General features: G+C 42.6%; 1 protein-coding gene across 1 annotated transcript; it reads right to left on the bottom strand.

Moving 5' to 3' along the window:
* Window positions 1–230: 230 nt before the first annotated feature.
* LOC133975569 (anthrax toxin receptor 1-like) lies at window positions 231–14,103 on the bottom strand. The gene is made up of 18 exons (XM_062413551.1): window positions 13,793–14,103; window positions 10,406–10,477; window positions 10,241–10,312; window positions 10,066–10,147; window positions 9,931–9,964; window positions 9,599–9,678; window positions 9,284–9,352; window positions 9,109–9,189; window positions 8,929–8,989; window positions 8,725–8,823; window positions 7,259–7,328; window positions 6,509–6,587; window positions 6,184–6,279; window positions 6,016–6,057; window positions 5,668–5,760; window positions 2,975–3,139; window positions 2,037–2,117; window positions 231–1,362 (listed from the first exon to the last, which is right to left on the bottom strand). The coding sequence occupies exons 1-18, from the start codon at window positions 13,981–13,983 to the stop codon at window positions 985–987; spliced, it is 1,845 nt and encodes a 614-aa protein (XP_062269535.1). The 5' UTR covers window positions 13,984–14,103; the 3' UTR covers window positions 231–984.
* Window positions 14,104–14,598: the final 495 nt, after the last annotated feature.

Genomic DNA, 14,598 nt, shown 5'->3' with positions numbered 1-14,598 from the left:
AGGGACATGTTTAAACACACCCGCAGAACAGTTAAAAATGACTGTAATCATCTAGCACTCATGGAAGTGAGAAAAAAAAGTTTAGAGGCAGATGTAAATTCATTTTACAGTTAAGATTAAGTCTCAAACTTTCCTCAGAAACGTGCGTTAACCTGATCTGTGCTGCAGCCAGTACATTTATCAATTCTAAATTCAGGCCTCTGACAGTGATGTATCCTCATAGACTTAAAGGATGTTGAAAGTTTTTATTTCGTTCTTATAAATCAATCAATAAAAATGATTCATTAAAAGTGATAATTACTTTAGAGTGAAAGGTCTCTGTAGAAAAGCTCTTCTGAGTTGTGCACTTGTGTATTAATCTTAATCATTTTAGTAAATATTCCTATTTACTTTCGTTGTCAAAAAAAAATGCCAGCATCCACGAGCATCAGACATCAAATCTATATATGTAAACATCATGTATTTATACATATATGGTCAATTTAGTGATATCATTTACAAGATGTACAGTTCTTAATACGACACTTACCAGACAGCCTTGCATGCAAATACTTGGAGTCACTGGGTTTTTCCAATCAACATTTACATAATTTTAGATAAATAGTTCATATCAGATAAAGGCTTTGAATGCAAGTTTATACATCTCCATAGCAAATTGTAATTCTGGACCAATTCAGCATCAATTGATTTAGTTTCTCAATCACTGGTTTCTGAGCGACAAAAGCGTTTAATAGCCAAAGCTGTGCTTACCACACGAAATATCCACTTTGTAGACTTGAAGAAAAGTCTTAGTTCATAGCACATAAGGTGTGAAACACATGTTGAGGAAAGCAGATTGTACACTGTGCAGCTGAATCAACATTATATACAGTCACTTCAATTCTTCCCCTGTTTGGACGTGTTTAAACAGAGACACAGTGAAAAGGTCTGTTCAGTTTTCCATCCTGAGCTCGCGTCCTGCTCCTCTTCTCTCTGTCTCCATCCTCAGGGGTTCTCCTGGTTGGGGCGCGGAGGAGGCCGTGACGGAGGAGGCGCCCTGCAAGGAGGAGGCCCCTGAGGTGGAGGTGGCAGGGAGCCAGTCGGGGACGGAGGTGCAGAGTCGGGGCCTGCGTTGCCGGGGGGCAGGGCTCTGTTCGGGGGCGGCGTGTACATGGGAGGGCTGGAGAAGGACGGGGGAGGAGTGGACGGCAGGGGCGGGAGCGTGGACGTTGGCGAGGGGGGCAAATCGAAGAGGTGGCTGCCCTCTGACGGACGACGCTGGTACGCGTGGGGCAGAGTGTAGACAGGCGTGGACGGGTGGTTGTAGATGGGGTAGCGAGGAGTTGGGTAGGCCTTGGTGCGGGTGAAGTTGATGCATTTGCCCTGTAATGAAGAGAGAGTGCTGATTGCAGAGGCTCGTTGTGTTTGAGAAGTTAGGTCTTTAGTGTGTATTCAATTAAAAAGTCCTAAATCTACATCTCCTTAAAAAGTCCTGGATCTACATCTCCTGGCAAAGCGATTGGCAGAATAAGAGGGGGAAATCTTTCAACAGACACAAAGAGGAAATTCCTCCCTTAGTTAAAGTGTCCTGGAAGAAGGATCCATCCCTGCCAGCAGAGCCGAGCTGACGCTGAAAGCTGCGTCTAATGGCTTCTCCAGACAAGAGCCTTCTTCCCGACAATGCTGCAGTTGTTTTCACCTTTGTCGACTCACTATGCCACTCCAGAGTTTCCACGAAGTCATCATTTTATGATACAAAGCGGATTTAACTTTTTTTTACGTGGTTACTCAGAGTACCTGTCTTTAATGCCACACTGATAAACGATTTCTAACCGGGTTCTTTGAAGCAGCTCGCAAACTTCCCTCCTCCCTCATCGCTTCCAGAGGTCATGTATCTAAACCTCTGGAAAGCTCTTCCACATCTTTCTGCCAAAAGTTGACACAGTTAATCTTGATAATTGCTTTGTTTTGCATGAATGTTTTGAAACACGGTGAAAAATGAAAAAGGAATCTGGCCTGAATTTCGTAATCTCTGGTTCTGTTGACTTGTCTCTCACCTTGTCTCCGGGATGAGGACGCATCACAGACACTCTGTCGTAGCCTCGTCTCAGAAACACACACAGAGCGTCCAGTTTGCCCTGAGAGACGAGCACAGATCAAAAACAACACGTTACACCAGAGGTCTGTATCGACCTGCTGCTTGTACACGGCTATTTATTAGACAGGCCAAATATTTAAGGAAATGTGTAAAGCAGTTTATTTGTGTGTCTGCTCCTGTTTTTCTGTGTTACTTTGATTGTTTCATAAGGAGGACTTTTGTTTTCTTTCTTAGGAATAACACCCACTCAACAGATTCCATGATCGGAGGTCAGCCCAGTCCACGTCTGGTTCTTGTTACGCTCCGTTCAGCTGACTAGTATGTGAGGAAATGGATTTATTAACTGTTTCCTGGTAACACATCACAGAAACACTTGGAAAGCAGCGTTTAGGAGTTACGGTGGACAGACGCCATCGCAAAGGAAAAGGTCCCGACGTCAGAACCAGTTTTAAAACATGTGAACTTGTGATGTGTGATCCATGTATTCAAATGCATTAAAGGCCCAGTAGTTCCGAGGGGATGCATCCAAACAACAAAATGCACTGGTCAGACAACAGCTGCTGCTTTGATTGCTTGTGATGCTATGTCATTTGTGATGTCAGATCAATGAAGATACATTTTATCTTATTTTATCTTATCCTATATCTTAAATAAGTGGAGCAATATGGATGACAAAGCCTGTAACTGGATGTTGAGATTTGTTTTTAAAGTACTAAAGTTAATTATAATTAAAGCAATCTGAAGCTAAATCAATGTCCCATGTAAATAATGTTAAAAATAGGCCTATTAACTAAAATCTGGAGTTGAACATGAGCTCTAAGGGATGAGTAAAGATCACAGCTGTTCATCCTTAGATCCTAACTCTAACCCGTGAACAGAGTGAGTGACGTTGAGCACCTTGATGGGAGAATACCACTTCTGGGACCGAGCCGACTTGTGCGTGTGGTAGTACGGCCTCTGTGGCTCGAAATCAAACTCCTCCTCGGGCATCACAACTCGAGCGTTCTTGGCCTTTTCCAGTTTGGCTCCTTCCTCGGTGGAGCCCTTATCTCCCCAGCGCACCTGGACAAAGACAGAAGCTTGGAGTGAACAGTGTTTATAAGAGGTTGATGGCTGTTAAGTAAACCATCACAACTGGTCCTGTCACACTGGCGTTAATGGCGATGTTGATTTTTATAATGGTTCAAAACTCTCGTGCAGACTGAAATTGCTCAACATCTGCTGGATGGATGATCGTGAAGGTTTGAATAAAAACTGGTTGTTCCCAGACAATTTACCAAAGTGACTCTGTCCTCCGCTGACTTTTACACTCATGATGTAACAACTTGATTTATTTGTTTTTAGCAAAATGTCTCAACAAATTCATTATCCTATTCTGCAGTAAGCGTCTTTGAGAGCTTGAAAAAGCAACTATATGCAACTGATGTAGTATCATTATTATTATTATCATGGAATAGGTACGGATATCCACAATGTTTACAGGGTGGTTTGTTAGACTAGAATAGAATACAATAATAGAATAGATTTAATTACAATGGAGAAAAAATGGATTAGAATGGAATACATTGGTAGAATTAAATAAATGACAGCAAAAAAAATTGCAATAGAATACTCGTACTGCACACTTGAATGGAAATGTTGGTTACAAAGCAGAGCACATGGTGAATTTCTGTTTTACCGGTAAAAGACGACCACCTCCCTTTTTATATAGTATATCTACATGAAATTGAACCAAACCAAGTCAACTGAAATGCACACGAAAACAGATGTGGCCCCCACCCATTAAGACTCGTGTCATTGAGTGCAAAGTTGCAGACGGTGGGAGTTTTTCCCCCAAAACGTCTGAAAGCTCACGCATTTACTTTTGAAGCCGGTTTATGGCACGAAACCTCAAAATTCAACAAGAGCCCCTCTGCCATAGGCAAACTGCATTCCCATAGTTAAAGAAAGTCACAAAATTAACTGAGAGTCTCACCCTCCCCATCTAAACGTCCAGACTGATCAGGCACGAGCGAGAATGAAACCCAAACCTTGGAAGTCCATTACTCAAATATACTCCCTTTGCAGCTGCCACAGACGAACTATGACGGCTTCGACTTGGCAGCGAAAGCACTTAAATGAAGCCGTGCATTCTTTCCACAGCTCTGTTTTGGAAGCGTCGCCACTTCAAGACGAGCTCACAGCACAGGCTCGGACTGCAGCAGCAGTCAGTGAAACACTTTACACCGACAGGGCGAGTCCTCTCTCCTTGACCTTCATTCACTTAGACAGCACGCACATCTGGTCCATGTTGACCCGAGGACGCGTCAGTCTGCTTTCTGTTGCTCACCTCGCTCGGCTCTCCGGTAACACACGGCCCAGATGTCATTCTGTCTCTTCAGATTGAGAAAATAAACCTCTCGGATCACGGCTCTGAACTTTTGTTACCTTCTTTCTTCTCTGGAACAGAAGTTGAGACGATTCTTTCCTTTCACCGTCTCAAGTTGATCTAAACCTTTGCACAAGTAGGACGGCACTCAGTGGAGAGCACACTTCCACCAAGGCCAAACAGTCCTCATATGAAACCACATTGAAATCCGCTAGATCTGGTAAATTGCACAACCCCATGGACTCATCAGTCCCCAAAATATATACTCGATTGTTTTCATCAAGCTCGATGAAGTATCCTTTAGGAAAACATAGTTAAAATCTAGCCATGTTACAGAAAGTGGGAAAAAAAGTGTCCACTTCCTGATCTGGATCCAGACCAACATTTAATGGTTTTTTCCTTGTCCAATACCACATCCTTCCACTTTAAGTTTTGTGGAAATCTGTTGAGTTGGCTTTGTGTAATCTTGTTTGCAATATGTGAACAAATAACCTCATAACATAACCATGACCCAACAAATTGTCGTGGAAATCAGTTGGGTGGTTTTACCGTAATGCTTCTGACTGACTAACAGAGGCAAACGTAACCTCCATGTACATATGAGTGCATTTACTTTGCCTGAGCAGACAACAGAGAATACACAACTCCAACAGAAACAAACTGAATCACGGCAGCTTGCATGATTCAACCACTAAGTGAATGCACATTGTGGCCTCTGGGCCCCGAGTCCTCACAGTCCCTGGCCTCATCTCAACTCTCATTGACTCTGGGAGGAGAGTCATGACACCCAACTGACTCATGCTAATCTCTTTTAAGGTATGAGTCGCTTCCTGCTTCTCTCTGAGACTCTGCTGCACTCACACACTTAGACAGCTCAAAACAAGCTGAGTCATGGATTAAAGCTCGCCACGTTTATCGCCTGTGAATGTGAAACCGGCTGATAGATGATTTTATAACATATTAACATGTTAAAGCATTTATATTCAAATTAACTTGGTTTAATATTGATGATTTCTGCACTGTGCAAAAATTACAGCTCTGTATAGGCTGATCATTGCTGCACAGAAAGCTCCAAATGAACAAGATGGCAGCATTTGTCTCCGGGATGTTCTGGGATAGTCTCTGGATAGTGGTAGGAAGCGGAGACGTGGCATCCATCTTTATATGCAGTCTATGACTCGAATATTTTATGTTATCATATATGACATATTGTTTCAGTTACCTCCATTCTCTTGATGCCTCCGACTCCCCGTCCTCCGTAGTATGACGCGTCCACAGTGGGCCACCTCTTCTTGGGAAAACCATCCTCATCATCCTAAAGAGGAGAGAAAACGTCAGCAGTTTGAAAGAGTAAAGTAACGGTTGCAAAGTTTATCTCTGCACAGTTAAAATTCAAACAGGTGAAAAACAGGGTTATTTTGCTGAGTGTCTGTCACATAAATGGATCATTTTACTGTATCGTCTCTTTCTCAATGCTCTCTTTCTCAGTTATGCTGCAATGTATAATTGTTTTGTGTGTGTGCATTTGTTTTTTTGTTTCTGTAAAAAGGAATCAAAGAAAAGCATTTACAGAGCTGTCGTCTATCTCTGGAGGAGGTGGCTCGTGAATGACCTGCGAACAAGAAAGAGAAGGTTGTAGTGTAATCATGAGAGGAAAGCAATGTTGCTTCATAACAAGCATATTTGCTTTGGAAGGGTATGTTCTTCACGCCGAGAGGATCCAAGATGGCTGACGTACCACTGTGCAGCAGAGGGGCCAGAACCACCACAGCAGGAGGATGATGAGCAGCAGCATCAGGATGAGAAGAGCGATGGCCACAAACTTCCCGTCCGACTAGAAGAAGAAGGAGAAGAACACCGACAGTGTGAGCATGAGCGTGAGTGGGACTCCCTTACTTCTTTAACTTTGTTTATAGTTAACTGTGCAAAAAAAAAAACACCACATGAAACCATTGACCTGGAAGGAACTACAGCACTTACTCATGTGTCCAAATGAAATCCGAACAAAATGACAATTTCAAATCCATTGTTTTAACTCCTCTCTTGTTTTGCGTGGTACTTACACACGTGACTGCAGTGATGGTGACGGAGCTGGATATGAAGCTCAGGCCGTTGTTCATGCTGACGTGCAGAGTGGCCGACCTGCAGAAATGACACCAGGGTAAAGATGATCGAGCGTCTCAGCATCTTCAGCTCAACTCTAAATCTGACTTGGATTGTTGATATAAATGAACAAAGCAGAACAAAGCACTCAGTGGAGGGCATTCATGCTCCAAGTACAAACATTGTTTTTTGATTTTCCACCAGATCTGTATTATTATGTGGATCTGCACACAGTTACACAAACACACAGACTGCACAATCATGAATATGCTTTTTCACATCAAGATGAATAGAATGGTCCCTTTTAAATCTCTCTTCTCTTTGTCACAAAATAAAGTGATTAAAGGTTTTGTTGCATCAGTTTGGTCCAAATCAATTTAATACGTATTAATCCTGCTGCCAACCAACAATATCTAGAATCTTATTTGCAAGTATCCTTGATCGCCACCTGGTGGCTGGCTGCAGTATACGTCATAAACCGTGCCTCCTCCATGTTAGTGGATGAGACATGGACCAACAAGTCAAAATACACGTCAAATAAATGTTTTTCAAAGATGGTTTCTGTCATTTTATGAACGTCATATCACATTTTTTCTTTTTTAATGAAATTAGATATTTGATGCTATGGAAATGGAGTGAAACATCAGGAAGTGGAGATGCGTCGTCCATCTTTATTTACGGTCTTTGGTTTAACAGTAGTGGTAACTTACGTTCCCTCTTTTTCCAGAACAGGAGCTGGGCACAAAAGATAGGTATCCCTCACCACCAGGGGTCTTTTCACTGCGGAACAATTTGTATTTAACACAATGAATATGGAGGAAGATCACAAGTGAAGTCCTCATCGGTGAAAGACGAAGCAAAGTGATGCAAAGTTTACTTGTTTCTATCCTTTGCCCCTAAAAACTTCACCAGATTCAAGCCTCGAAATATGATTTTCTTATTAAATTCCTGGATTTCCTCTCCTTGTGGAAAATGAGGTAAATGAGGGAGTGTTGTGGTTTGTCGAGCCTGGCGGAGCGAGCGTCTAATGTGTGCACAGACAGCGCTCGTCCATGATGAGCTCCACATTCCTCTGCAGACATTTGAGAAGCGCTGAGCTGTAAACCAGCTGATTCCGAGCAGAGGAGGAGGCTGCTGATAGTTTTTTTCGGGGGAGGACGGGGATTCATCGTGCGCCACAATGAGCTGCTCCCTCCCCCCCCCCAACCACAGCCCCCACCCCGTCCCCATCTGTATGGCCAAAACAAACCTGGACTCATGGTATAAATGGCTGCTGCTGAGAGGAATCTCAGAGGACTGCTGCTTTTCTCTTCTCCTCTCGAGTCTATTATAATATGGTTGGAGCGAGTTTATGCAACATTTGGATTCTCACACCCACAAAGAGTTATTATTGTCTATTTTGCTCCTCAGTCCGTCTACTGTAACAATCTGTATCTAAAAGGTCCTATAGCTTAAGATTTGCATTATATATAATTAGATGATTTAAACAAGCTCTTCCTCCCTCTCATGTCTTTCACTCTCAACCAAAACAACACATTCTCTAGTAATAATCCATATGTCTGTTATGAATCCAGGCTGGTTTCCTGGTTCTGGTCTTCGTGCTAAGCTAAGTGGCCTGCAGGCTACAGCTGCATTTTCTCATGCGAAAGCAAAGATGCACAGTTCCAAATTGCCAAAATGTTCATTTTAAGTTTACAATTAAGCATTTCAGTTCTATGATTAACTTGCTCAAGTTTTCTCAGCATGTAGCTGAATGTTGAAGCTTTTGTTCAGGTCCACTCGAGATAAAGAAGCTGCATTACTCACGTTTTCTCACGTTCTCATATTCACCATATCAAGACGCTGTTAAGTTAACCATCTGAGCGCATGTGTCTGGCAACCTCATGAATTTAAGTGATCTCTTCATTTGGCTGTTTTGAACTTTTTATGAACTCTCTTGGAGATAATCTGTTAATTGAATTGCTAAATGTTCCCCTATGAGTCGTTCATGTTCACCAGCCCGGTTCTAACTTTGTCTGTCAAACCAAAACAACGAGTTTAAAGAAGCTAAAAAGCTCCATAGAGGTGAGGGGACGCTTGAATGAAGAGTTGATATAGAGTCGCTATATTAACTATGATTAAAATATACAATAACAAATATACCCTTCCGGAGAATACTATTTTAGCAGAGACTTACTCATGGTAACAGTGTCATTGATGCGGAAGCTGCAGAGAACCTTCTGTACGTCTCGAGCGTGAAGGAAACCGTTTCCTTTGACCACAACCTCAAAGGATTCTGAAATGAAGAAGAATCATTTATGTGTTTATGTTTCGGGACTTTTTAAGTAGAGTCATAAGGAATATTATGTGTAACCTGATATAAGTGTGATTTGTTCTTTACCTCCTTCACAGATGCTGGACGGCTCCACAGCCAGGATCTCAATGCAGGACCGCTTCAGGATCTTAAAATGGAAAACAGTCATTTAACTCATCGCTGAAATGAAAGTAGATGTATTGCATTTGAGATTCTTAACTAAGAGTTAGCATATTTCCATCATATTAAAGTGTTTGTGTCTTTTACCGAGTCGATGACCCCTTGTAGAGCCTGAAACCCGTCATTCACAGGGAAGACATGGTCCCGACTGTCCGCTATCGTTGAAAGCTGTGATGAAACACGGCAGAGGGATTACTTATGTGTAACTACATTTATTCAATTACTACTTTATTAGCCCTAATGGCTAACCTAATGAGCTAACCTGGGTTTCATTGAAGTCTTTCACTCCCACACAGTAAACAGTGGCACCCAGCTGGCGTGCTCTGCCGGCCTGAATTAAAATGAGACATAAAAGAAAACAACAAGTAAATTAAAATCATTAACGCTCAGTTCATGTTTTCAAGTAAAACCATGAGGGAAAAATATGAGTCATATTTAATATTATATTTGATATTATGTGTGTTAATGTTATTACTGGCTTTTGGTTAGAGACATTTTTTTTCCTCTGCCTTGAACTCGACTCGTTCATTTTAACACCGTTCATTTATGTGCAGAACCCCGAGGGTCTTCACGTCACCTCTCTTTGAGCCAAGTCAAACTGGTTTTCTCTCAGTTCACCATCTGTCAGGGCGATGATGACACTCGCTGTCCGGTAACCTGCAAGTCAGAGCCAGACGAGACACAGAAGAGAAAAAAACACAGTCGGATCCTTTTTCATTGTTTTTATCGAAGTAAGAATTAAAAGGAACCAAGTGCTCAAAATATTTTTGCAGATAATTGCAATGTGAGCGAAAGAGCAGCTGTGTTTTCCTTCTGTATTTGATGATTCGACCATGTGCTTGAATATAAGGCTGATGAATGGATAAAAAGATTTCACTTAGGCGCTAAAAAGGAAAACGTTTTACTCACCGTCTCCAGTTCCGTAGTAGATTTGCTCACTGGCCTGAGAGACACATTTTTTAAAGCGTCAGGGGATTTATATTAAAATAGGCCTCATTCAAGTTATTAGATGTCATATGTCAATTTAATGAACACATGACTTACTCGTTCAAAACCTTTGTGCATGTAGGTGTCTCCGCCCGGCTGCACCATACGTAGCTGCTCCAGCTTGATTCGAATCTGCTCTCTGATAATGAAAAAGGTTTTCAAGAGGATAAAAACTTAAAAATGCAAAGTGAATTGTGTAGACAACGTGTGAGTGAGGTTGTGTATGTGCCACCTGTCTTCTGTTAGTGGCATGATAGTCCTTCCTTCTCTTGAAAACACAATAAAAGACATCCGCAGCTGAGGACTGGAAAAAAGAACAAGAGACGGCCGTTGTGTTTTACTTTCTATTATTCTCTCATGCAGTCTCTAAACCCGAGTTGTGTCTGTGGGAACCCACCTGATGAACTTGTGTGCCAAGTGGTCCACAAAGTAATAAATCTCATTCCAGTAATGCTGGACACTGCCAGACCTGAGAAAACAAGATTCAATGGAATAAAAGTTATTAATCTTGATGTTGGATGAAAATATTGTTCGTTAAACTTAGTCCAGCATGTCTTCCAGTATCTTTGTTGTTTAAGGTCCTTTCTTTTAAATAAGCTTTTTCTTCACAATCTTCGAGCTAAGTCTTTACGTGAGTACCTGCACTATTAGTGAATCAATAGTTGTCTTGGACATATCATCAGTGATGGTACTTTGGGTCATTGGCTGTTTTGGATATTTTGGAGCCAACCAGGAGGGATGTTCCTGGTTTCTTTCCACAGTTTGTATCTCCTGATTTGCTTTCTTCACCCTCTTACTGGTTAATTTTGACCTGCTTGGGTTCAGTTGGGGATTTAAATGTTCTCCAGAAGTTTGACGCGTTCACTCTCACAAAACCTGAACCAATGGTTCGATGAGGTCTGTCACCTGTCCCCATCTTCTGTGTGCATCATGTAGCCAAATTCTCATGAAGCTCCTCAACACCAGCTCTCACTTCCCTCTGGACCCGGCTCCTCCTCTCTTGTCCCATGTTGCAGTGAATTGCTGAATACTTCTTGAACCTTTTCGGCCAACTGCTGACGACCCACCTGGTCCACAGCCTCCTGTTCTCTCCACTTCCTTAGGTTGGTCATTTATTTGCCTCTTCAGCCTCACTAACCCCTGGAATCTGTTCCTCTCTAGACTCAGGACTGGATTTTATTTGGACGTGGACTCCTTGGATTCCCTCCTCAGCAGTAAACACTTTTGGAAACGCAATAGTCAGCAAATATTTTGTGCTGTAGTCCTTTGAAAACTTGTTGTAATAAATCAGCCTGTGAATTGTGTCTGCTCCTCTGTTCTGCCACTTGAGTCAAAAAGCCAATTTTAACTCATAACATCCAAGTCCCAAAGGATCCATCTGCTTGATCTGATGTTGTTGTCATGTCATCTATAATGATGGAGGACTTCCAGACCCCAGACTTGATTGTTGGGGCTCTAAACTCGACCTGGACTGATGTTCCTGGCCGGGGTCAGGAGTTGAGATGATGAATCCAGTGATGATCCATTTCTCCAGTCAGTGCCAATCAGATGTGACTGACCCAGAAAGTGAACCTCAGATTAAAGCGATCATCGTAATCCATGATGAGCTCCATGTTGTTACTTGGGACACGTCCTCGCTCCAGGGCTCCACTAGTGAAAAGGATATGGAAGCATATGCTTTGATGAGGTCGAGTCACAGTCCTGCCAGCTCCCATTTATCTTCTCCTGTCTCTCTGATCAGCTGAGTAACCACTGCTCTGTGTTCTCCACATCTGGAACTCATCTCTTCTGTTCAAATTCTGTCTGACTTCACTTTACAAAACACACTAATTGTTCTCCAGCACTCCATCTACATTCTTACTGATATTGATAACCAAGTTGGATTTTTTTTTTAATAAACTTTGGCTGACTCGTTTGTCTATTCACATTTGTTCTCATTTAGTTTACACCCCGAGACTTTTCTGTATTCTTCAAGAGTCTTCATTCATTTCGGCACCAATTCATCTGCTGATGAAACACAAACAATTGTATGTATCTGTGTAACAGAAGTCGTAACTAATGTATTTCTTTTCCTACATTTTTTATCAGACTTCTAAACTGCAAACAATGGGTGTTGGGGGACGTCTCACTTCCTGGTTCGTGTATATACCGTGAATCTTCTTCAGTCAACTCTGAACATCTCGTCTGACCTCATCTGTGTTTTCATCACAGTGAAATGTCACATAAAACAGCAGTGATTGTTTCTGTTGAATGCTTAATCACTTCTATGATCACTTTAATGTCTGAGCTTAGTATCATATCGGGTCCTGATTTTGCATTCAGGTGCAGACTCAGCAAAACAGACTCAGCAGACGAAAGCAGCGTTTAAAAAAAGGAGGTCTGTGATTGGATCGTAAACTCCACGGCCTCTCTTCCTCTCCCTCGCTTCTGTTCTCATTTATCCCGAGATGTGAGTGCCAGTGCAGAGACGGACGGAAAACTTGGGATCTCGGGAACATCTGGCTCTGATGGAGAAAGGGTTCTGCAGACTGAGGCCTGGGGAGCCGGAGCTGCAGCGACTCGATGTGGAGCCGCTCCACTCTGCGAAAGTGAAGCCACACTTTGAAAACAGCAATCCCCTGCAGTGCGATTTATCATCAGAGAGACTGCAACCCACTCACTTTTCATTATGTCAACACTAGTTTACATTGAGAAAGTTGATTGCAAAAATCAACTACGACAGCTGCAGGGTAGTTTTTTTTAGAAATGCATGAATGGATCATTTGTGCGGAGTTTGCAGATCTCCACATTTACATCCAGGAAAATGTGACAGTACGATGGAGTCAACAAAACAACAGCTCACCGACCCATGAGTCGATCTGACCCGCTCACGAGTTTCACATTGGCTTCATGACAGATGAGTAGACGGTGTAATCTCAACCTCGTGTCAGCGCAATCGAGTCTCTATAAATCTGCTTCTGTGTTTATTAAATAAAACGACACCGTTCTGCAAACAGAAAAATAATTGGCAACTATTGTGATGATCAGTCATTTGTCTCAGGGCTTTTCAAGGGGAAATTAAAACCATTCTCTTGTTTCCAGCTCCTCTGAAGCTGCTGCTTTTCTGTTTTGTATCAGTGGAAACTAAATATCTTCTGGGTTTAAAACCGGTGGTCAGACGGAACAATGCACATGAAACTGTCACGTTGGAATCTGGGAAACTCCAGCTGACATTTTCCTCTATTTTCTAACCCATTTTATGCAACAGCCCCAAAAGCTGTGGGGCTTTTGGGCCCCACAGCTTTCAGCAAAAGAATAGATTGTTAAAAAAGATCAGCAGCAGCCATAGTTTGTTGCAGGACACTTCTTCCTGACAATTGCAATGCCATTTAATTATTTACACTGGAAACTGAGGGGGCTTTAAAAAACTTCAATAGCAGGGGGATAAAAGTGACATTTCAAAATAAACATGTTGAATCCACATCTGTGACAGCTGGATGAGCCTGAACTGAGCTTTGTTTGAACCACCTATGACTGCAAGACACCCACATAAGATTTTGTCATTTTTCAATTTGCACCACATTATAAGCATCACAGTGACTGGTACTTGTTAACAAGGGGTAATAAAATCAGCTTCTACAGTGCAGTGGCACAGTCATGCTGCTGGTTTCCCATTATTGCCTCTGGGGAACATAAATGATGTTTGCACCTGTGTCTTTGTTTAGAAAGAAAATCTCTCAGATGAGTCATGCAACAAGCATCGTAAACCTTCCTCTGTGATGGAGAGGAAAGCTGGATCACTCACTTGTCCAAAACAAAGTAGAGGTCAAACCCTCCATAGCAGGACGACCCTGCCTCCCTCCTGTTGCGGGTCTGTCCTGCAGTGCCGACCACCAGGACCGCCATCAGCAGGCCCAGCTCCAGCCCGAGCAGGACCTGACTGCAAGGGCACCGGCTCATCAGTCCAAACTTCAGAGACAGCTTCAGGCAAACCATCAATAGTCTCCAGATGGAGTTTTCCTTTCACCTCGTCCCTCAGCACACTGCGGCCCAGCGAGCCATTCCGTGAGGACTGATCTCCGAGTCATGAAGTGCTCCTCTGTGGATCAGCGTCCCATCTCCTGGACTGCAGATGTGTGCGGGCAGAGGAGGAGGCAAGTCCTCTGCTCCCTCTCCCTCACACTCAAGCATTTCAGCACACTGTGCCATAGAGTTCACACAACCGCACAAAACACGTGTCTCGGTGTGTGATTTACTGTTTCCTTCATGTGAAGGTATGAGGGGAACCTGCACTTTCCTTTTCATACATTTGTTCTTGTTCATTCTTTTGGGTGATTTGTGCTTTGACTTTTGCTGCAGGTTTCCTCAGTTCTACACCTTATCCTTCAGTGCCACTTAGTGGTAAACAGAGGCATCTTGCAAGTCACTGCAACATTTAACTGTTCAGTTTTTCTTCACTCAAATATGTAAAGGCTCTGTGTTTATTTAGTGCTTCTCTAATAATCACAGAGCAGTTTTCACCCATTCACACACACACTCATACAGTGCATGGCACAGCCGTCAGTGGCAATTTGTGGTTCAGTATCTTTCCCAAGGACACTTCAGCACATG

This window comes from Platichthys flesus, chromosome 19, assembly GCF_949316205.1.
Source record: "Platichthys flesus chromosome 19, fPlaFle2.1, whole genome shotgun sequence".
Classification (NCBI taxonomy): domain Eukaryota; kingdom Metazoa; phylum Chordata; class Actinopteri; order Pleuronectiformes; family Pleuronectidae; genus Platichthys; species Platichthys flesus.
This window is presented reverse-complemented; position numbering and strand designations above follow the sequence as displayed.